The 24,454-nt window shown below is 37.4% G+C and overlaps 1 protein-coding gene and 1 non-coding gene across 3 annotated transcripts in view; one reads left to right on the forward strand and one right to left on the reverse strand.

Moving 5' to 3' along the window:
* PHIP (PHIP subunit of CUL4-Ring ligase complex) overlaps window positions 1-24,454 on the forward strand; it is a 137,951-nt gene that overhangs the window by 104,609 nt on the left and 8,888 nt on the right. For both annotated transcript variants that reach the window (XM_073224812.1, XM_037006099.2), the window contains 11 exons: window positions 50-111; window positions 1,938-2,093; window positions 3,354-3,474; window positions 8,223-8,348; window positions 11,091-11,160; window positions 11,495-11,545; window positions 11,816-11,965; window positions 21,616-21,768; window positions 22,531-22,694; window positions 23,129-23,388; window positions 23,893-24,090. In XM_073224812.1, the coding sequence (XP_073080913.1) occupies window positions 50-111; window positions 1,938-2,093; window positions 3,354-3,474; window positions 8,223-8,348; window positions 11,091-11,160; window positions 11,495-11,545; window positions 11,816-11,965; window positions 21,616-21,768; window positions 22,531-22,694; window positions 23,129-23,388; window positions 23,893-24,090 (1,511 nt within the window). The remainder of the gene's footprint in view (window positions 1-49; window positions 112-1,937; window positions 2,094-3,353; window positions 3,475-8,222; window positions 8,349-11,090; window positions 11,161-11,494; window positions 11,546-11,815; window positions 11,966-21,615; window positions 21,769-22,530; window positions 22,695-23,128; window positions 23,389-23,892; window positions 24,091-24,454) is intronic.
* LOC118970162 (U6 spliceosomal RNA) lies at window positions 6,253-6,358 on the reverse strand. Its single transcript, XR_005057959.1, has one exon. It is a non-coding gene; the product is annotated as a U6 spliceosomal RNA (small nuclear RNA).

Genomic DNA, 24,454 nt, shown 5'->3' on the forward strand with positions numbered 1-24,454 from the left:
GCAGTGTACTGTGTAGATTTTTTAATGTAAGGATTTTCCTTCCTTTAAGCTGGGACAATGGTGATACAGAAAAGATGAGTCCTTGGGATATGGAACTTATACCTAATAATGGTAAGTGTATATTAAGTGTTTTGTGTCTGTATTAGTGGAATTTATTTCTAAAACAAGAAATCTGATATAAAGATTGAATAGAAAATATTTGCTTAGCAAATAATTTATTGCAACCTACTTTTGACCCTAGAGGTAGGAGAGGCAAAGCAATGATAGACATTATTTTTGCCCACTTGGAGTTTATAGTCTAACAGGGAATGTTGAAATTAATTGATTGCAGAAAAATAGGAAGATGTTTTGCTCATTGTTATTGACTCCTTGAAGGTGCACCCTTGGGAGCAAAGATATTTTTGTAATTCTAGCAGAATACCTCAGAGTCTAATATAATATTTGAGAGACAGACATACTCATACCCTTGCTCTGTCACCTGTGTGTCATCTGGCAAGTTTTTTTAACTCTCAAAACTCCAGATTCTTAGGATTCAGCCTTTGTGCTGATGTAAACTAACACCTTCCTTCCAGGGCTGCTGAGAGGATTAAATGACACTGTATGTTTGAAGTGCTTCTGTAGAGCCTGACACATGTCAGGGCTCAGTGAGTAGGCAGTTGTGCTTAATAACAGTGATGCCTGTCATCTGCATGCAGCCTCTGGATCTGGGAGCTGGCCTTCGGCAGTGAGTGCACCATCTCCCTGGGACAAGGCCGTTGTGGCTGAAGCCCGTTTCTGTTTAGCAAATACATGGCACACCCAGTGGTATATGCATAGAAAGGCATAAAAGGATACATGTATCCAGATTATTAGTAGTAATTATTTATAAAGGGTGGGAATGAGAGGACTTGCACAAATTATCTTTCACATTCTGTATTGATTTTACTCTCAGATAAGATTTTAAAACACAGAAAGGAAAAAATGTTTGTAACAAATAATCATTTATAAATGCAGTCGCTACTTACCAAGTTTTCTGTAAAAAGTCACAGAAAAGATAACTTGGGGAAAGTAAACTCAATTTGCTAAACCTTAGAAATGAGGAAATGGTAATGCTAATACTACCTAAGACGAGTGCTTTCTAGAAATTATAATTTTGAAAATTTCATACCTATAATGTATTTTTCATTCCACTGCTAATTAGAGCTGTTTAAAACTATAAAATACCTTAATCAATTTGTAACCACATTACATGTTTTATCTTTTGGGTTTATTTTTCTCCTTTGTGAAAGTTTGAGTTTGAACTCATATTGGACTATTGTGAATATAAGAGAAATGAAACTAATCATTATAATGCCTGGGGTGTTATCTTGAAAAGAGCTAGTGGTGCTAATGTACTGTTTGTTTCCTACCTGAATTATAGCACTGTGGTGGTGGGGGGGGTTCGTTGCTCTTGTTCTGTGTGGGTACACACACAAATGCATACACTGTCATAATTCTGTTTCTACATTTAAGAAAATTAAGACTGACTGAAGTATTCCTGAAAAATAACACTTTATAGTAGTTTCAACTTGTGTATGTTTTATCAAAGTAAATGGGAGATTATATTATGAAATGGGTTAGAAGGTTAAATGTGTATCATTTTCTCGAAATACTTTCCCCTTTACCTGTAACTGATAGTAGAGCACTTTGTCAGGTATAATTTTAGAGAAACAACATTATGTTCTTTTAGAGAATTATTTATAAAATCGATGTTTTAAAAAGTAATTTAAATTTTACTGACCCTTGGAACATACTTTTCCTTTAATGGAAATAAAGAATATGAATATACTTAGCAAATCTTTTCAAAGTTAAACTTTTGTTTTATTGCAATATCAACTCTGCTTTCTAAAGGTGACCTAAATATTAGTAAATTTACCACATTTTTTCATGAAATCTGCTTTTCTTTCTGTGTATTTCAGCTGTATTTCCTGAAGAACTAGGTACCAGTGTTCCATTAACCGATGTCGAATGCAGATCCCTGATCTATGACCCTCTCGATGGAGAGTGGGGTTCCAGTCCCAGGGATGAAGAGTGTGAGAGAGTTGCTGTAGGAATAAATCAGTTGATGACACTAGGTAAATAGTAACAGTAACACATGAATATAGAAAAAACTTAGCAGAAAGCAAAGGGAAAGAACAATGCTGCTATTGAAACAAGATTTTTTCCCCCACAATATTGTAAGTCAGTATTTTCAAACATTTTTAAGGGGAGTTCTTTTTAATGTGATCTTATGTAGGACTAAGATATCTAAAACAGTTACATCTGGGGTTCCTGTAGCTGAATTTCAGAGTGGGGGCACCCAAAAATGCTAGAGATACTCTGAAAAATCTGGATTCTCTAGAATGCAATTTGAAAACCCTTAACATACTCAAGCTGATATGATGTAAACTAAGAGAAGAGGGCTGAAAGCTGAATTATAATTACATGGATAGCTATACCAGTTACCCCTGCATGTGCATATATACACAAGAGAACATTTCTGCGGGGAGGGAGAGAGTAATGAACTGCTTTGCCTTATTTTAAAAAGAAAAGAAAAACTGACTACAAAACTTGATGTTATGAACTGTGTGCTTCCAGAGTGACACTAAAGTAGCGTGGTGGCTCATAACCGCCCACTGTCAGTGAGGGGGCAGCTTCATAGAGCGTCAGCAGAGCTTCTCATGAATGAGATGAGCTGAAGGCTGGGTGGTACTTGATGATAGTTTACCTGAAGTCTTTTATAAAACAGCAGCACTTTATAAAGATTATCTCATAGATACTGTCTTAAATAATTTCAGTAATATTTTGGAATATGAAATTGTCTTAATGTGAATGAGCAAAAAAATGGGGTGTGGTCTATACTAGGTTCTCGATTTTCACCAGTTTACTGTATGCCATTGGGTCTGTGATACTGAATCAGACTCCTGGATCCATTTCTTCCTCTCTGCTTGCCTCATATTTCACATAATTAAGTCATAAAGATGAGATTTGAGTGCAGTATATAATTAAAGTGTTTTTGATAGAATGACTGTTAAAAACATACAGATAAGGAATGACCAGGTTTTAATCATAGAAATGTATGTGTACTTAGTAGGTAAGATTTATATATTATTTGTCACCTCTTTTCTTGTAAGGAATCTATGAATAACAGATATCACTGGAATTTTGTAGAGTAAATGTAGACATAATGAAAAGTGAGACTATTCGGTTAACTAAGCCATATGTACTTTCTGTGAAAAGACAGGCCCAAACTAATTGTTACATGGTTCAGAACTTGTCTTAATTCAAGGAGAATTGTCTGAGGCGCTTTAGGTAATAAACAACGTGTACAGACTCTCTTGCTTTGTTTGTTTCAGATATTGCTTCAGCATTTGTGGCCCCGGTAGATCTGCAGGCCTATCCCATGTACTGCACTGTAGTGGCGTATCCAACAGACTTGAGTACAATCAAACAGAGACTGGAAAACAGGTTTTACAGGTTAGAGCCATTGCCATAGCTGCTACCAAAAGAAGGCTATATGGTCCTTTCACCCATTTACTGATCTTTACCTGTGTTTTTCAAATTTAATGTGCATACAGGTCCCTTGGGGATTTTGTTAAAAGTGTAAAATCCGATTCAGTAGATTTAGAGCAGGATCTGAGATACTACATCTCTAACAAGCTCCCAGGGCTGCTGCTGCTGCTGCTGCTGCTCTGAGATCACACTTGAAATACAATTTCTGCATATAGTTGTTTCTTGTTGCTAATGAGTTGATGTTCACTGCTCACACTGTATTTTATAAAGAAACAAAGTATTTTCTCCTAGGAATCATACTGAAATATTCATGGATTTTTTTGTAGAATAGTGTAAAAAATTGTGTGCTTTTTCTTCTTTGTATTCAGCTTGTGAATATTTATGACAAATTAGGGAGATTCAAGATAACTTTGTGGTTGAAGTTTAGCTAGAATTTTAAAAGACAGACATATTTCAATTGATTTGCTTCTTCGAGTTAACAGTTTCAATAAACATTGAGTTTTAATTTTATACAGGCTTTGTAGGTTTATTGCCTAAAATTAAACTCTTTTCTCAGAAAGTAAGTTTAAGTGTATAGCTCTCACATAATGAAATTATAGTTAAAGTTTTCATTTTTCTTACGACTTTTGCGTCGCAGCCCAATAACATTTTATTTAAGGTAAATAATAAGTGCATTAAAAATTATTTTTTTATCAGATTTATAGGAGTGCAGTTCTTACATTATTACTCATTCTAACATAGGGAGTATCACCTGTGTTATGTGCCTCCCAACTGTCTTAACCTCAAGGCACACTCCATAGCCCAGCACGTTGAAAGATTGAGAGAGAAAGGGGAGAAGACATTCTTAATTACAGGCATACCTCATTTTCCTACACTGCACACACAGTGTTCTTTTAAGGGTTTGTGGCAACCTTGAGTCAAGCAAATCTTTTGGCACCATTTTTCCAACAGCATTTTACTTGCTTCATGTCTGTCACATTTCAGTAATTCTCACAGTATTTCACTTTTTCATCACTCTGTTTCTTAGAGTGGTCTGTGATCAGTGATCTTTGATGTTGCTTTTGTAACTGGTTGAGGGCACCTTGAACTATGCGCATCTAAGATGGAGAACTTAATCGGTAAATGTTGCGTGTGCTCTGACTGTTCCACCAACTGGACATCGCCCGTCTCTCTCCTCCCCGGGCCTCCCTATTCCCTGAGACAACAGTATTGATAGTAAGCTAATTATTAACATAGAATGGCCTTGAAGTGTTCAAGAGAAGGAAGAGTCGCATGGCTGTCACTCTAAATCACAAGCTTCTTCGAAACAATTAAGCTCAGTGAGGAAGGCCTGGCAAAAGCTGAGACAGGTGAGAGCTGGGCCTCTTGCACCAGGCGGCCAGGCTGTGAATGCAAAGGGAACGTTCTTGAAGGAAACTAAAAGTGCTTCTCCAGTGAACACACCAATGATAAGAAAGCGATGTAGCCTTGTTACTGATGTGGAGAAAGTTTCAGTGGTCTGGATGGAAGTTCAAACCAGCCACATCCCATAAGCCAAATGCTAGTCCAGAAACAGGCCCTGACTTTCTTCAATTCCGTGATGGCTGAGGGATGTGGAAGCTGCAGGAGGAAAGTTGGACGCTGGCGGAGGTTGGTTCATGAGAACCAAGGAAAGAAGCATCTGCATGACAGAAGAGTGCAGGTGAGGCAGCAGGTGCTGATGGGGAGGCTACAGCAAGTTACCCAGAAGACCCAGCTGAGATAATTCAGGAAGGTGGCTGCACTGAACAACAGATTTTCAGTGTAGACCAAACAGCCTTCTATTGGGAGGTGCCATCTAGGGCTTTCATAGCTGGAGAGGAGAAGTCTGCCTGGCTTCAGAGCTTCACAGGACAGGCTGACCCTCCTGTTAGGGGCTCATGCAGCTGGGGACTTTAAGTTGAAGCCAATGCCCCTTGACCATCCCCCAAATCCCAGGGCCCTTAACAGTTGTCCTAAATCTGCTCTGCCTGTGCTCTCTCTGTCAGTGGAACAACACAGCCTGGATGACGGCACATCTGTTTACAACAGGGTTTACTGAATATCTTACGTCCACTGTTGAGCCCTACTGCTCAGAAAAAAAGATTCCTTTCAGAATGACTACTCACTGACAATGACCTGGTCAAGAAGAGCCCTGATGGGGAGGGACAGTGAGATGAATGTCATTTTCATGCCTGCTGACACGATCCATTCTGCAGCCCATGGACCAGGGAGTCATGTCAACTTTCAAGTCTCATTTTTTAAGAAATACATTTTGTAAAGGCTACAGCTGCCACAGACAGTGATCCTCTGATGGATCTGGGCAAAGCTAATTGAAAACCTTCTGGAAAGGATTCACCATTCTAAATGCCGTAAAGAAAACAATCATGATTCATGGGATACCAACATTAATGGGAGTGGGAAGAAGTTGATTCAACCCTCAGGGTGACTTTGAGGGGTTCAGGACATCAGTGGAGGAAGTCCCTGCAGATGTGGTGGAAACAGCAAGAGAACTAGAATTATTAGTGGCACCCAACAATATGACCCAATTGCTGCAATCTCGTGATAAAATCTGAAAAGTTGAGGAATGTGCAAAGAGAGTGGTTTCTTGAGATGGAATTTGCTCCTGGTGAAGACACTATAAAGTGTTGAAATGCAGCAAATGATTTTTTTTTAATTGAAGTATGTTAATAGACCATCTTATTGTGAAGTATACAGCACAGTGGTGCAACCGTTAACCCATTCTCTTAAGTGGACTGTTTCACTAATTTATGTATCGCCCTCATGCACTGGCCATGCTAATCTTCTTGTATCATTCCAGTTATAGTATATGTGCCGCTGATGTGAGCACCAGAGGATTTAGAATATTACATAAACTTCGTAAAGTTTGAGGCAAACTTTGAGGCAAAGTTTGAGAGGATTTGTTCCCAATTTTGAAGCAAGTTCTATGGGTAAAAGGCTGTCAAATAGCCTCACATGCTGGAGAAGTTGTTTGTGAGAGGAACAGGCAGCTGATGCAGCAAACTTCAATGTCTTACTTGAGGGAATTGCCAGCCACCCTATCAGCAGCCACCGGCCTGATCAGTTAGCAGCCGTCAATATTAAGGCAAGACAGCTTCCTAAAAGCTTGTGTGATGATTTTAGCAGCAGAGTCTTTTTTAATTAAGGTGTGTATATTGGTTTCTTAGACACAATGCTTTTGCACCCTTAAAAGACCACTGAATAATGTAAACAACTTTATACCCACTGGGAAACCAAAAAGTCCATTTGACTCACCTTATTGCAATGCTCACTTTATTGTGATGGTCTGGAACCAAACCTGCCATATTGCTGAGGTGTGCTCGTATATCCTCTCTCCCTAACTCCCTAAATCGCTAACCCTCAGGAGTTACGTCTAGTGCTTCAGAGATGGGACAAGACATGGGAGGATAATACTAATAGAAAGAGTTGTTCCATAGATCAGTTGTTGCACTATAGTTAGAAAGATAGACTCTGGCATCTCCCGTATTATAAATACTGCTAAGGTGTGTATATATCAAGGTAGATCACAGCCTAAGTAAGCTTCTTGGCATGAGACTAGTTAGTAACCAATTTAATAAAAAATCTTTTGGGACACAGTCCTTACAGACATTAGAAGTTGCCTGTGTTTCAACCTGATAATAATAGTTACAGACTCACGTTATGTTTTTCTTTAAGACAGTGGTGCCTTGCTGTGCTATTTCACTATTTCCAGCTGTTTTGCTTCTTCATACCTGTTATCTTCAGGGTTCTTAAAGTTTATGCTTTTTTTGTGATACTTCTATTTCATTCTCATGTTAAACTGCTACTAATAGTTTGACTCGCTGGTAATAATCTGATGCCTTATATTACACACAGTTTTCTGTAGGGTCCCCTGAGGATGTCTGTGAGCCTATTGCTTGATGTGCCTTGGAGTGCTATTTGACATGTACAGCTTTTCTGTGTACTTCTGTATCCATGATCACATACAACGTTTTTAAATTCCATATAATTGTATTTCTGTTCACACATCAGTAAGATTTTCTCAGTATTCTTTTCCTTACTATTTTAAGTGGCACTACCTAGTGGATAATATTCTAGAAGTCATTCTTCTCTTGGTAGGGAGAGGGGAGGTTTGCTTTACTTTCAGAAACAATAAACACCAAAATAATTTTTATTTGGTTAGGCTTCTTGGTGACTAACATGTTCCCATTTCTCTTTTTATATCTCATAAGCAGTCTATCAGTTGGCTTTTCATTTTTACATGTGATTTGATTCCCAGTAATACAATTAGATTAAAATTGTTTTCCTTTTTTTTATCTAAAAGTCATATAAGCTTATTACCCAAAAATGGCACCATACGTGACAGGAAATGTAAAGTAAAAACTGAAAACTCCCCTATTTGCCTTCTCCTGCTACTCTGCTATAAAAAAGTCTTACAGACTGTTACTCTCCCTTAAAAAAGGCACTGTTAATAGTCTAGTGTGTCTCATCCAGATATTTTCTATGCAAATACACAGTTAATGTTGCTACCCTTTTTTTCCCTAACACAAAAGTGCCTATATATTTTTGTAAATAACTTTTTAGGGTCTGAGTTTTTTTGACTGATTTAAGATTGCAATTGAAAACTCAGAATGTCTTGGGTCTTGGTTTTAAATTGTATATACATATGTCTAAAATATAATGTGGTTCAGACTCTGTATTCTGTTTGTTTAAAGGCGGGTTTCTTCCCTGATGTGGGAAGTCCGATACATAGAGCATAATACCCGGACATTCAATGAGCCTGGAAGCCCTATTGTGAAATCTGCTAAGTCTGTGACTGACCTTCTGCTGCATTTTATAAAGTGAGTTGTTTTTCCACACCTCAGAATTCCTGTAGTAAAGACTGGCAATATTTTAAAAAGTAAAATACAATCATGTTTTATACATAATGTCATGTGCTAAATTATAAACATAGTTCCACTCAAAATGAGAAACATTCACTATGTCTGAAGCAGTAACATTTAGTTCATTGGCTAATATTAATTATGAAATCATTAAAGTTGTGTTATGGTTATGTTTACAGTTAACTTAAAAAATTTGATCCTTCTCTAAATCCAACTATTGGATGATGATGATAATAATAGTAAGCATTTATTGAGCATGTATATTTTACCTAAAATAGGTCTTTTGAGCCAAATAATCTTACAGATCAGAGGATGCCGTTATCTGGAATCTAGAGTTACTGAAAGTGAATCTGTCAGAGGTTAACTTGCTTAGTTTTCACAGTGAGTGAATGTCTGCTATCTGATGTGAGAACCTTTCATCTTGACATTATGTTGTCCCTGTCAGGTTTATGAACAAGTATTTCAGTAGTCCAGCAGGAAACAAAATCTAACTTTGAAGATATATCTAAAGTCAGGTTTACTTCCTCATTCATTGGTCCCATACCAAAAGTGGTAACTACAACTTTTTAAGGCAGCAGCACTTTATTTCCTTGTCTTACAGATTTTATCTAGTCATAGAATGAATTGAGCCTTTTAAATTGAAGCCAGAAGAATGAATCATGTGTTGTGTAAGATAATGCTATGAGTTCATATTAAGGTTACTTATATTGGATATTTTGTTTTCTAGTTAAGTTTAAATATTCAGCTGGTATCAACTTTCATTTTTCCATGAAGGGATTATTGAGGTGTTTTTTTTTTTTAACATCTCCAGTTTTATTCTCATTACTCAGCATAATCATAGAGTTCTTTTCCTGTTGTAAGTTGTTTTGTTTTTGTATTCTGAGGGATGTAGGTATTTTCAATATGAGAAAGCACCAAAGAAATTTTGTAAGATAACTGTTATGCCCTTCCTTTACCTTACTCTCCAAAGAAATCTGTTACTTTCCAGATGTTTTGGGGGCTATTATTGCTGTGCTGCTTTTCAGTAAAGTTGATAGTCAAGAATTAGTTATCCTCTGGAGACTACTTATATAACTTGGTTACAATTGTTCATACTGTTTTAACTATAAAGTCTTAGTGTGTAATTTTACATGTATAATATATGTACATGTACTTTTCCAAAGAGATATGGATCAGTAGAATCACATGATACAGTAAATTCGTGTGCTAGTTAAATAATTTAGAGAAAACAATTATTTTTATATTTGAAATAGTCTTACTGTATTTCTTTCAAATCAGTTATTTTGAAATGCCTTATAAGAAGAGATTAATATGGACCGTAAGGTATTTATATTGGATGTACCTAAAATTAAGTCCCTGGCATTTTTTTAGAGGTATATAATTTGTTAAAAACCATTTTTAAGCTGACAGTAATTTTCAAGATATATCATGTATGTCTTGAAATTTTGATTATTATACTTTCTGACTAAGTTATTTGGTCAAATTTCAAGCAATAAGCTATATACAAATATGTAGTAGATACTTGGCAATAGAGCTGTATATTTATCTCTTAATACAGTTTTGTAGGATAGATAAATCTGTAGGTAACTGTGATATTAGAAAAAAGTAACAAGTTTGTATGAAAGTTCATATGAGGGATAAGGTCACTTTGGCTATGAAGGTGGGGTTTAGGTATGGGGAGAAGTCTGTTATGAGCAAGGTCATTGTTGGTGGATCCAGGAGAAGGTAGGTGAAAGGGAAGATGCTCTAGGGATAAGGAGTGACATTGAGGGGGGAAGTGAAGAGGTGTTCGGGGAATCGAGTGCTTTAATCAGGTGAGGTAGAGTACACGTTAGCAGAAGGGAGGGGAGACAATGCTGTGAACCAGAGTTTGGGCCAGAGCTCAGAGGGCCTTGAATACTGATCTGAGGAACTAGACTTTTAAAAAAAAGACCACTGGAGGCAAAGAGCTATTGAAAGTGTCTTAACATGAAAATAATGTGAGGCTAACTGTGCCTTACAAATACTAATTTGATGTCAGTTTCTAAAATTAATAAATAGGGAGGAGACAGAAGCTTAAATAGCAGATTGACTGCTACAGCTGACCAGGTAACAGGTGATGTGGACTCAATTTATAGAGATGAGAAAGAAGCAAATGCCAAGAGGGTTATAAGGTAGAATCACAGAACTTAGGCAATGATTGGGTTTACAAGGAGGCAAGGAGAGAACAGTGAAAAACCCTGCATTGCTGTGTAAGTGGTAGTGCTGTTAAACAGGTAGAAAAAGGGGGAAGAGTGTCTGAGGAGTGACCGTCAGGTTTAGACACGTAGAATTTCATGTGAAGGTAGGACTCCTAGGAGAAGAGTCAGACCAAACGACAGAAGTCTGGAATCATTTATATAGATAAACTGCATGTATGAAAAGTTATCAGGGCAAAAGCTACAGTGTCAAGAGAAGATGACCGAGGACATGGAAGGCAGGGAGTATATTAGCGCCCCTTGTAGACTGAGGGGCGGAGGAAGAGGAGCACCGACCTGAGCACAGACCGCGGAGAGCGCTGACTGGGCGGGGGGGCGGCACACGTGCGCACGGGGCTCGGGGTCAGCCGCTTAAGGAGCCTTGAGCCTGAAGTTTTATCTTAGAATCTGATTTAGTAACAGATTTAAAGGAAAACGATCTCATGACTCTGATCTTACATACTAACATTTTCTTGTTATTTAGGGATCAGACTTGTTATAATATAATCCCACTGTACAATTCAATGAAGAAGAAAGTTTTGTCTGACTCTGAGGTATTTAATATTTCATTATGATTACTATGTTTGCCTTATTCTGTATATTAAAAGTTTACAAATAGTTTTCACATAAATGCTGTTTAAGCAAATGATTTTTGTCTAATACTGTAACTTTTTAAAGAAAATGGTTCAGAATTTTTTTGTTGAAGTTACAACAAAATTTCTGTAAATGGTTGGTCAGGGGGAGACTTTTTAATGTCAGTAAAGTTTTCAGTATAATATAACATTATGAGTTTTCCAAAGTGTAAAGATGATAATTGGTATATAAATAACTATAGAGTATAATGAAATCGAGAAAGTTTAATGAATTTGATGAATTCTTGCTTTGAAGGAAGAAGAGAAAGATGCTGATATACCAGGAACTTCTACCCGAAAAAGGAAGGTAATTTATTTTTTGCTTCAGCAGAAGTACTTCATATAAGTTAAAATGTATTTAGAGCTTTTTTTTATGCTTAGTATTTTTAGAGACAGATTAGGTATTACTTCCAAATCAGTTTCTGTCACAGAATTCATGGTTTTCAGAACTAGATGAACGATATTTTCTATTACTTGAATTATGGCATATTACCTAATTATCCAATACTGCATTAAAAATAGCAGTGTTATTCTGTAAGTGTTGTTTTAGTAATATACTTGAACATCTTTATTTTAGGACCATCAGCCTAGAAGAAGATTGCGCAACAGAGCTCAGTCTTATGATATTCAAGCCTGGAAGAAACAATGTCAAGAATTGTTAAATCTTATATTTCAGTGTGAAGATTCTGAGCCTTTTCGCCAACCAGTAGATCTCCTTGAATATCCAGTAAGTGTTTTTGAAAACTTTTTTTTTGTCTTGTCAGTTTGCTGTTTACCTTATACATGGCAGTTTGCTATGTAAGTTCTGTATTTTATTTTATTTTATTTTATCTTATCTTATTTTATTTTATTTTATTTATTTTATTTTATTAAGGTATCATTGATATACACTCTTATGAAGGTTTCACATGAAAAACAATGGTTATTACATTCACCATATTATCAAGTCCCCTCTCATACTCCATTGCAGTCACTGTCCATCAGTGTAGTAAGATGCCACAGAGTCCCTATTTGTCTTCTATGAGCTACACTGCCTTCCCCGTGACCCCACACACACCAATCATGATACCCCACAATCCCCTTCTCCCTCCTTCCCTACCCGCCCTCCCCCACCTGTCCCCTTTGGTAACCACTAGTCCCTGTGAGTCTGGGAGTCTGCTGCTATTTTGTTGCTTCAGTTTTGCTTCGTTGTTACACACCACAAATGAGGGAAATCATTTGGTGTTTGTCTTTCTCTGCCTGACTGACTTCACTGAGCATAATACCCTCTAGCTCCATCATGTATATATTCAGCCTTTCTCCCATGTTGCAAATGGTAGGATTTGTATCTTTCTTATGGCTGAATGATACTCCATTGTGTATATGTACCACCTCTTCTTTATCCATTCATCTACTGACGGACACTTAGGTGCATATGTCTTTTTGAATCTGAGAAACTTTTTTTCTTTGGGTAAATTCCTAGGAGTGGAATTCCTGGGTCAGAAGTATTTCTATTTTTAGTTTTTTGAGGAACCTCCACATTACTTTCCACAATGGTTGAACTAGTTTACATTCCCACCAGCAGTGTAGGAGGGTTCCCCTTTCTCTGCATCCTTGCCAGCATTTGTTGTTCCTATTCTTTTCTATGTTGGCCATCCTAACTGGTGTGAGGTGATACCTCACTGTGGCTTAATTTGCATTTCCCTGATAATTAGCGATGTGGAGCATTATAAGTTAATTCCTATGATTAGCTTATTTCTTATTTCCCTACATGGTCTCATTTTTCCACTGGGTTATATAGAGCATTTACATTGAACAGTAGGGTAAAATAAGAATCTCGAACTAAATGCCAAATAATTATGTTACAGTCCCAGCTCTGTCTCTTATCAGTTGGGTAACTTCAAGCACATCATTCAGTTTTCTCATCTTAATAGTTTTTTTTGCTATTATCTTTCCTACATGAATTCCATCAGTTTTTCATAGCAGTTATTGAGGAAACAAAAATAAACCTACCTAATCTACATCACAGGGTTATAGAAATGGAATGAGTATACATTAGAATAGTTTTTAAGCTGAAGCACCATGTGTAAATGTTAAGAGGGCCTTATTATATTTATTTAGGTTATGCCAATTTATGATCTTTATGGCATTCATGGGAGAAAGGTTGAATATACATGATGCAAGCATTTATTTTTGTATGCAGTCTTAGCAATTTAGATTTAGCTTAAAGTGAGTTTTATTCCTTTATTCAGTTATCAAAGTTTATACAGTTAGATAACATTCATGGTGTCAAAAAATAAAATAAAATGAAATATTATATAAGAGATCATGAGCCAGATGTGATACCATCTGACTTCATTATGTCTTCTATGCATGTGTTCTAACTTGGCAGTGAAGAAAATGAAATGTTTCAGTAATAGATAAATATCATAAAATGCCTTTGTCATTTAAAAATCAAGAAACATGAAATCTTAAATGTAGAAGGTATATCTTTTAATTCCAGCAATGTGATAAACTGGGCTAATTTGAACCGTGCCCTCCAAAAAGCTCTTAGTAGAACTGAGCTAATGCTACAGAATTCTGGTTTTCAGTACTCTTGGTGTTTGAAGTGTGTGAATTTCCTTTTGTTTCTTACAAGGCCAACTGTGTATTTTAGATAATAAGTAATAATTTATCTAGTGCTTGCAGGTGTATTTTAGACTTCTCTCCAGAAAAAGAAGAGAGAGAAATAAGCTTCAATTTCTAGATTCTAGATGTACAAGTATTAATACTATGCAGACACAGGTGAGGCCATGTGAGCCATGGTGAGAAAGGAAATTGGAACTGAGACCTCATGAGGACTGTTGAAAGACTTCACCCTTGATGAAAAGAGTGGAATAATTCCCTCCACAAGGAAAAATGTCTCTCTGGCACTCTGGTATCAGAAGAGAGAAATCTCCCTAAGCTTGCACTATGCGTGGATTTAGACTCCATGCACTTCACCCTTGTTGTGTAAAAACTCACAGGTGAAAAATAAAAACCAGTCCCTACTGAAGATGAGCTAATGAGAAATTTCGAACTATATTAGAAAGTGATCCATCATATATACAACAGAAATATTAGCACCTTCTCCCCAAAAACTTGGGATACTAAATTTTTCTGAAATGCTGTACTTCAGTGAATATAAACACCAGTGACTGTTACTTTATGTACCACCGAGAAAGGGAAAAAATACTGCCAATTAAGACTTTGATTTGTCATTTTGGCTTAAGAGATAAATGGATGATTAGGAGCAGAAGGGGGAAAAGGACCTTTTATTTTAGTGGGGGAGAAGGTTTAGGCAGATACTGATGAAAGGAATTCAAATCAAATGGAATGACTAGAAATGAATGTAAGATCATTGAAATTAAACTCTCTGAAAGAGAGTTGGGAGATAATGGAGAATTGGGTGAGAAGGTGTTAACAGGAGTTTCAGTGGGAGAAAATAGAATGGGAAAGAAAGAATATTTGAGGAGTTAATGGCTGAGAATTTCCTAGGGTTGACAGACATTTGACAAAGCATAATTCCTGAGCAGGATGTAAAAGAAAAAGAATTTTTACCTGGAATAATGTTGAAAAATCAAAACTCTGAGGACAAAAGAAAAAATACTCTAGCAACTGTGTAGGAAATGTGGAGGAGACCTGAAACCATGGTCCAAATGACTCTCTACTGATGTTGAAGTAAGGCGTGACGAAGCAGCTGTCTGAGATATGTAGCGATTTCTTGACAAAATGAGGACAAGAGCCCCTGTCTTCCTGTGTCTGGCGCAGCAGAGCTCTATGTAATATTCTTAGGGCGCGAGTAAGTATATGTGAGTGCAATCTCAAATGATGAGAATGCTATTTAGAACCTGTACTTCCACCAACTAAAAGTATTAGCAGAACAAAAGGTAGCAGAAGCAAAAAAAAAAATTTTAATTTGACCATTCCTTGTGCTCTTGTAGTCCTTGATGGAGGTGCGAAGACTTATAGCTACTTAAATGTTTGTTTCTTATTACTGTTGCCATGAGAAGAAAAAACTAGATAATCTGCTTTTTATCTAGCAGAATATTTAAGGCAGACCATGTTTTTCATACTTGAGATTTTGCAGGAAAATATTAACTCACATTTTCAATTTAATCAAATATTCAAAGCAAGATTTTTAAAAGCCAAACTTGTTTGATGGAAAATACCATGTTAGATATTCTGTCTCATTCATTCATTCAACAGAGGTGCACTGAGCTCCTACAGGGAAAAAATTGTAAATGTTTTGTAAAGTTTTGCTTATGTGTCTAATTTATTTCTGTAAAACACTTCATTTTTCTTGGCTCCTATCTTGCTTGCGTTTCCACCACTCAGTACAGTATGTGTGACATACTTTTCCCCATTCTTCCCACTAAGTAGAACTAAAAGTCACGGGGATAGAAGATTCTACAAACAAGGGAAGGCACACAGGCTAAGGACACGAGGACCTGAAGGACAGCACAGACATGCATTTCCTGGGGATGCTTCTGCCTTGTGTGTCAAACCCTGCATCCAGGAGAGACTGTCAGCCTTGCAGTGCCAGTGTATGCTCACGAGAAGCACCTGCTCAGTCTCGCCTAAGGGCCGTCAAGGGGCAGCCTAAGCAACACAAGAAATGTACAGGCAGTATCTGCTCTGCTCCAGTTAAATGACATAGAAAAAACTTGGTCTCATTCCCTTCCCATCATCAAAGGATGGTGGAAACCATCGCTGTCTACACTTCCCAAATACCAGCATAGATGCCCACCCCCACCTGGCAGTAATGAGGTGCCCTTTCCCTTCCTCACTAGGTGGTATCAGTGCAGGCCTAGGGGGAGTCAGGGCCTTGGCTACTGGTCAGTGACCACAGGCTCCCTACAGTGTCAGTGCAGTGGAGGCCATGCAGTAACAAAGGAACTCCCTCCTTCCACTGTAGGTGGTATCGGTGGGACCCAAGTAAGAAGCCTGAGCTCTTGTTCCCTTCCAGCATTTTCAAAGAGCAGCTCCCTAGCCCTTGGGTATCAACAGCAGCTGAGGAAAACCTGGATTTCCACTCCCACCCTAAAGTGACCAGTCAAAAAGATTTAGAAAGCTGAAAAGAAGAAAGGCGCAAGGTGCTAACACCAGGGATGCACCAGGGACAGCACTGCAGGCCCTGCAGATGCCAAGGGGAGCAGAGCAAAGGGGTCGTAACCCATAGTTGGGGTCCAAGGAAGCCAGCTAACACACAAGATTTCTAAAAGATCCAGGCTTATAACCAGAAGGCCGAGTTTCAGTCAGAAATCACTGTCATACCAAGAAAGTCTCCAAAAAGAAACAGTAGAACTAAAAATAAGAACTGAAATAAAAAACTTAATGAAGAGAATAGAGGAAAGAGTGAGGACAAAAAAGAAGGGTTAGAGAGGTTTCTGTACCTTACATGAACTGGTAAGATGTTGGGGCCAGTAAGGAAGAAGTTAAACTGTCCCTGTTTGCAGATGACATGATATTGTACATAAAAAAACCCTAAAGAATCCACTCCAAAACTACTAGATCTAATATCTGAATTCAGCAAAGTTGTAAGATACAAAATTAATACACAGAAATCTGTTGCATTTCTATACACTAACAGTGAACTAGCAGAGAGAGAAATCAGGAAAACAATTCCATTCACAATTGTATCAAGAATAAAATACCTAGGAATAAACCTAACCAAGGAAGTGAGAGACCTATACCCTGAAAACTACAAGACACTCATGAGAGAAATTAAAGAAGATACCAATAAATGGAAACACATTCCATGCTCATAGATAGAAAGAATTAATATCATCAAAATGGCCATCCTGCCTAAAGCAATCTACAGATCTAATGCAATCCCTATCAAAATACCAATAGCATTCTTCAATGAACTAGAGAAAGTCGTCCTAAAATTCATATGGAACCACAAAACACCTCGAATAGTCAAAGCAATCCTGAGAAGGAAGAATAATGCAGGGGGAATTACACTCCCCAACTTCAAACTCTACAACAAAGCTACAGTAATCAAGACAATTTGGTACTGGTGCAAGAACAGATTCATAGACAAATGGAACAGACTAGAGAGCCCTAATATAAACCCAACCATATATGGTCAATTAATATATGATAAAGGAGTCATGGATATACAATGGGGAAATGACAGCCTCTTCAACAGCTGGTGTTGGCAAAACTGGACAGCTACATGCAAGAGAATGAAACTGGATTATTGTCTAACCCCATACACAAAAGTAAACTTGAAATGGATTAAGGACTTGAATGTAAGTCATGAAACCATAAAACTCTTAGAAGATAACATAAGGCAAACATCTCCTGAATATAGGCATGAGCAACTTCTTCCTGAACCCATTTCCTTGAGAAAGGGAAACAAAAGCAAAAATGAACTCATGGGACTACATCAAACTAAAAAGTTTTGTACAGCAAAGGGCATCATCAACAAAACAAAAAGGCATCCTACAGTATGGGAAAATATATTTGTAAATGACATATCTGACAAGGGGTTAACACCCAAAATATATAAAGAACTTACACGCCTGAACACCCAAAAAGCAAAAAACCCGATTAACAAATGGACAGGGGATATGAAGAGACAGTTCTCCAAAGAAGAAATTCAGATGGCTAACAGACACAGGAAAAGATGCTCCACATCACTAATCATCAGGGAAATGCAAATTAAAACTGCAGTGAGATAATCACCTCACCCCAGTAAGGATGGCCAGCATTGAAAAGACTAAGAACAACAAATGCTGGCGAGGTTAGGGAGAAAGGGAAACTGTCCTACACTGCTGGTGGGAATGTAAGCTAGTTCAACCATTGTGGAAAGCAATATGGAGATTCCTCAAAAAACTAAAAAATATAAATAGCATTTGACCCTGGAATTTACCCACTCCTTGGAATTTACCCAAAGAATACAACTTCTCTGATTCAAAAAGACGTATGCACCCCTATGTTTATCGCAGCACTATTTACAATAGCCAAGATATGGAAGCAGCCTAAGTGTCCATCAGTAGATGAATGGATAAAGAAGATGTGGTACATATACACAATGGAATACTATTCAGCCATAAGAAAGAAACAAATCCTACCGTTTGCAACAACATGGATGGAGCTGGAGGATATTATGCTTATTGAAATAAGCCAGGTGGAGAAAGACAAGTGCCAAATTATTAACCTCATTTGTGGAGCATAACAATGAAGCAAAACTGAAGGAACAAAATAGCAGCAGACTTACAGACTCCAAGAAGGGAGTAGTGGTTACCAAAGGGGAGGAGTGTAGGAGGATTGGGTGGGGAGGGAGGGAGAACGGGACTGAGGGGTATTATGTTTAGTGCACATGGTGTGGGGGATCACGGGGAGAACAGTGTAGCACGGAGAAGGCACATAGTGGATCTGTGGCATCTTACTACACTGATGGACAGTGACTGCATTGGGGTGTGGCTGGGGACTCGATAATATGGGGAAATGTAACCACATTGTTTTTCATGTGAAACCTTCATAAGAGTGTATATCAGTCATATCTTAATAAAAAAGATGTTAGGGCCAGTGTATTTTGATAACTTTGTATATATTATGAGAGACATGAACAATCACTTAAAAAAGCAAAGTTGAAATGCCCATAAACACTAAGTAACATGGAATTCTAAAATCTGTTCAAGTGAGACCCATGAGAAGATTGGAAAAAAGTAAAAATCAATAGAAAAATCAGAAAAAACAAATGGCAAACATAATTGAAATTATACAGTGTGTTTTCCAACTACAATGGAATCAAACTCTGTTCTAGTCTATAACAGAAAAGTAACAGGAAAATCTCTAAACACTTGATAACTAATAACTTAGGAATCAAATAAGGCTATGGAAAGTAAAAAAATACATTGAACTCCATGAAAATGAATATATGTAAGATGCTTCTAAAGCAGTGAAGGGAAATTTATAGCACTAAGTAGTACATTGGAAGAGGAAATGCCTCAAACCAAACTCTCATCTCAAGAACCTAGGAAAAGTATAAAATTAGCCAAAAGTGAAGAGAAGAAAGGAAATAATAAAGAGCTGGGAAATTGCTGAAACTGAAAATAGAAAAGAGAGAAGACTCGGTAAAAACTAAAGGTAGAATTTGACAAACCTCTGTTAAGGTTTGGAAAGCTGAAAAGAAGAAAGGTGCAAGTCGCTGATACTGGGGATGCACCAGGGCCAGCACTGCAGGCCCTGCAGACGCCAAGGGGAGCGGAGGGGTCGCACAGAGCGAACATCTGAGTGAAGATGGACCAGTTCTCTGAGCACACAAGTCACCAGTATAAAATCATTTGTATCACCCTGTAACTAGCAAGGAATTTTAATCTGTAATTAAAAACTTTCAAAAAAGGAATCTCTAATCCCAGATGTCTTCACTGGCAAATTCTACCAACTGTTTAAAAAATTAACACAAATTCTATGCAAATCTCTCCCACAGGATGGAGAATACTTTTCCAGTCATTCTGTGAAGCCACTGTTACCCTGATATCAAAGCCAAACAAAAACAGTATAAAAAAAGAAAAATGGAAAAATTCTTAATAAACTGTCAACTAATAGACTTAAACATATATAAAAATGATTTTATATCGTGACTAACTGGGGTTTTTTCAGGGATGTAAAGTTGGTTCAGTATTCAAAATCAGTGTAATTTATCATATTAAAGGAGAAAAATCACATGATACATCAACTAATACTAATGATACTTGACAGTTCAATGTGCATTTGTCCTAAGAATGTACATGTTGGGTGTGGCATGTTGTGGTGCAGTCAGGACACTCACAGGTCCCAGACAGGGAGTCATGTGTGCCATAGGGAAGCATCAGGTTTTGGTCTGGTGGCAGAAGACAGGAGCATGGGAAAAGCTTAAGCCAGAGCCTTTATTGGGGTTTCCATGAGAAAGGCAAGACAGGCAAAGCAGACAGTTCAGGATTAGCTAGTGGTTCTGGACACAGGAGTGGTCCTAGTATCATGCTTGGCCCTGGGTTGACTAGGGACATTGGAAATAGTGGTTTGGTGTGTGAAGAGTTAGATAGGGAGGTTGTGGTTTTGTGTATAAAAGATGTGTTCCCCGTGCAACCCTTTGCTGTGTCTAAGAATTGGCTAGCCGTGGGAGGGACAGTCTCTCCTCAGGTCTATACGACCCCCAAAATACTAGAGCTTCAGGAATGTAGAAAATAAAACACAGTTAATATAATTAGCCCTGTGATGAATGATGCCAGAGTAGACAATACATAATTGAAGAAAACAATACCATTAATGATAACTCTTAAGAAAACTAGGAATAAAGGGGAACTTCCATAACTTAATAAAGAAAATCTATTTAAAAACCCACAGCCAACATACTACTTAATCGTGAAAAACTGGGTGCTCTCCCCCTAATATTGGGAATGAGGCAAGGATGTCCATTCTCACCACTGCTGCTCAACATATTCCTGCAAATTCTAGCCAATGCAGTAAGGTAAGAAAAGGATATAAAAGGCATATAGATTGTTAAGGAAAAATGAAACTACCCTATTTGTAAAAAGCAGTAATCCTGTTTACTTTATGTTCAGACATATTTGTTCTTAATTTAAAAACTTGATGTTCAAAGTTAAGTTATATTTTGGAAAATATAGTTACATACTCTAGGGCTATGGGAAAGGTGTGGTGCTCTTTTTCCCTACTGCAGGATACCATATTTGATTAACTTTATGCTCTCCTGTTGTGTACTCTGCTTTCACTTGTCTGTTTTACTGTTTGTAATTTATTTCCTTACTTTATATACAAACGACTGGGTGGAGACATCGGGCGACTCCACCTGTCCGTGGAATGAAGTGCACAGGTTTTGTGGCACTGTTTTCATTCGTGACTTGATTACTTCTTAGTTTCCCATTGTAGCACTGAAGTTGAGGTTACCAGAACTCAGGCCTCCACGTAAATGGGATGTTAATATATTTCCATTGTCTTTATCTCCCATATTTTGAAGTTACAGTTATGTTTCACTGAGTCAACAGCCTTTAGAATATATGGGCAATATAAAGTTTTGGATTTTTTACATCAAACTTACAACTTTAGTCATAGAGCAGATTTTTTTTCAGTACTCTCTCAATCCCACTTTTCCAACACAACTCCATCCTTTACCTCTTCCCCAAGCCAAAAAAAACAGAACTTACAGGTTCTTAAATAAGCAGTCCTTTGTTGATTACAATAAAAGGGAGAGAGCATGAAAAATATAAAAATTATTAGAAAAGAGGGAGCCTTGATGAGGGAAACAAGGACTATGAGTAGTTCTAAGGACTTTCGGTCATCGCGTGTATTTTATGGGAACCCCTGTGCTGGTCAGTGATTCTTCGTGGTTGTGATGATAATGACATCCACCTGTTTTCCTTCTCCCAGGACTACAGAGACATCATTGACACGCCGATGGATTTTGCTACTGTTAGAGAAACGTTAGAAGCTGGAAATTATGAATCACCAATGGAATTATGTAAAGATGTCAGACTTATTTTTAGTAATTCCAAAGCATATACACCAAGCAAAAGATCAAGGGTATATAATTAAATTTTCTTATATGTTTACATTAAATGAAATTACTAGAACTATATGTTAAGTAATGTTTTTATTTAAAATTTACAGCAAAAATGATTTTCTATTATGTTGTTCTTAATGGTATCCTAATGAAAAAAAGAATTCACATCTTTCTATTTTGTTCCTTCTGTGAAATAACACTGATATCACCATCACTTGTGTTTAGGAATGGTTATTTTTCTTGAAGTAGTACTGTTAAGTAGACACACATATTGTCTTGGTTTATATTAGGGTTATGTGGACCTAACGTAAAGATGTTTTATACATGAATAGAAAGGAACAATTTTTGTGAATGGTTTCTAAAAATTACTAAAAGTATAAATGTCATTTATCACTGTTTGGCCAGACAAGGCACCACACAGAGGGGTGGTATATGAAAATGAACTGAGAAGTAATAGGTGCTGGTTCTTGGGCAGCAATAGAAAACAGATTTAAACTGTCAAGGACAGTGGCAGTGATAGAATTCATAGGGATTTTGTCTGTACAAATCATCTGAATTCCTACTAGGGCTTTTCTTTAAGAATTTCAAAGCTTGGAAGATTTCTAATCTAAATAATTTAATTGTAAAAATCCTTCAATTTTACTCTTCATCAAGAGATTGGGGGAAAAGTACTGTTTAAATTCTAAAGACTCTTCAGTAGAAAAATATTAATATGTTAGTATTTATTAAACAGGCCTTTTCAAAACTTTGAGGAATGTTTGAACAGTTTTTTCTTTCCATAGATTTATAGCATGAGTTTGCGCCTGTCTGCTTTCTTTGAAGAACACATTAGTTCAGTTCTGTCGGATTATAAATCTGCTCTTCGTTTTCATAAAAGAAATACAATCACCAAGAGGAGGAAGAAAAGAAACAGAAGCAGCTCTGTCTCCAGCAGCGCAGCATCGAGGTATATTCAGTGGGTTTTTAAGCCAGCATCAGCTGACCTGTGACTTGTGTTTTCAGTCCTTCCTTTACTGTCCCTGTATTGCAGAGTAGTATATTTGACATGCCAGTTCCTATGATGGGGAGGATTTTTAATCTTTTAAAATAACTAACTCTATACTAGTGTAGGTGCTTAAATTCAAACTACTTAATCTGTACAGCAAAGCAGCATTTTTAGAATGGCTATGGCTGCTTTGTCGTACAGCTATAGCATTTAAAAGGAGATCCTGCACTAAACAGCCACTTTTCAAAGGCTCACAACCATATGAAACCCACTACAGATCTCATGTTTTTACATATTTCATAGTAGTACAAATACTGAACCCACAGTATTATAAAATGGTTTTATTCATCCACATAGAGCTCTAAGAATGACTAATGATACTATTTTACTTAAAGCCCTGAAAGGAAGAAAAAGATCTTAAAACCCCAGCTGAAGTCAGACATTTCTACCTCTCCGTTCTCTGTCCCTGCACGGGCACCACCGCCGAGGCACAATGCCACTCAGATCAACGGCAAAACAGAGTCCAGTTCCGTGGTTCGTACCAGAAGCAACCGAGTGGTGGTGGACCCGGTCACCACCGAGCAGCCGTCTACGTCTTCAGCGGCAAAGACGTGTATCCCGAAAGCCAATGCATCCGCAGTGCCAGGGAGAACAGGTAAGAATCTGCCACAGCTGCTGAGCCGAAATGTGCGTAGTGGTGCTTTAAGTGAATGCTTCTGCTCTGCCAGATGAAGTGCACTGGATTTGGTGAATTCCAGCAGACCTTGGTTTTGCTTTTCTGTGTTTTTGCTCTTTTTTTTTTTTTTAAATAAGAAAAAGAAACATGAGGTTTAGGAGTATTAGTGTAGAATAATGCTTAAAAACAATAACTCTGACCCAAACTGCCTGAACTTAAGTCCTAGTACACAGACTTGCTGGCAGTTCTGTCTCGTCTCCATAATCTTGAAGCGACTGGACAGCTTCTAAAATGTCTGGAACTATTAGGAGTTTATTTGCATACGCCTTTTTCCTCTTGGCAGGTAGATTTCCTGAGGAAGCATTAGGCAGCCCCCAAGTTTTTTCCTTTTGGCTAATTAAACGGTTCAGGTTAGAAGTAACTCCAACCTTCTTGTTCTTAGGTTAAATGACTCTTAGCTTTTAATCTGTGTGTGTGTTTTAGTTTTAGAGAATTCTGTGAAACATTCCAAAACCTTGAATACTCTTTCAAGCCCTGGTCAGTCCAGTTTTAGTCTTGGCACTAGGAATAATTCTGCAAAAGAAAGTATGGAAAAGGAAAAGCCAGCCAAACGTAGAATGAAATCGTCTGTGCTGTCAAAGACGTCCGCTCTGTCGGAGTCACCAGCTGTCACTGAGCAAGGTAAGATGGTGTTTGTCCTTCCGACGTACAGTAGATCTCTTAAAAATGGTGCTTCTGTCGGAGCTAGAGTTAAAACTACTTCGGTTGCTCATTTAAAAGTTACACATTCTCTATGGATAAATTTAGTGATTTGAAGTTTTGTGCCAAAAGCAAACTGTATTGTCACTGAATTTAAAAAACCAAGAAAAACTTGGTATATGGCAATAAAAACAAATTTTAGAATCAAAGGCTTTTAATAATTAAATAAAACATTTCTAATTTGATTATTACAAAACCCAAAAAAGTATATCCAAGGAATTTAAATTAAATTGGATTTACTTAACCCAGTATAACATTCTTTACTTTCTCAGAAAAAAAGAAGTTT

Source organism: Manis javanica, chromosome 16 (assembly GCF_040802235.1).
Source record: "Manis javanica isolate MJ-LG chromosome 16, MJ_LKY, whole genome shotgun sequence".
Taxonomy (NCBI): domain Eukaryota; kingdom Metazoa; phylum Chordata; class Mammalia; order Pholidota; family Manidae; genus Manis; species Manis javanica.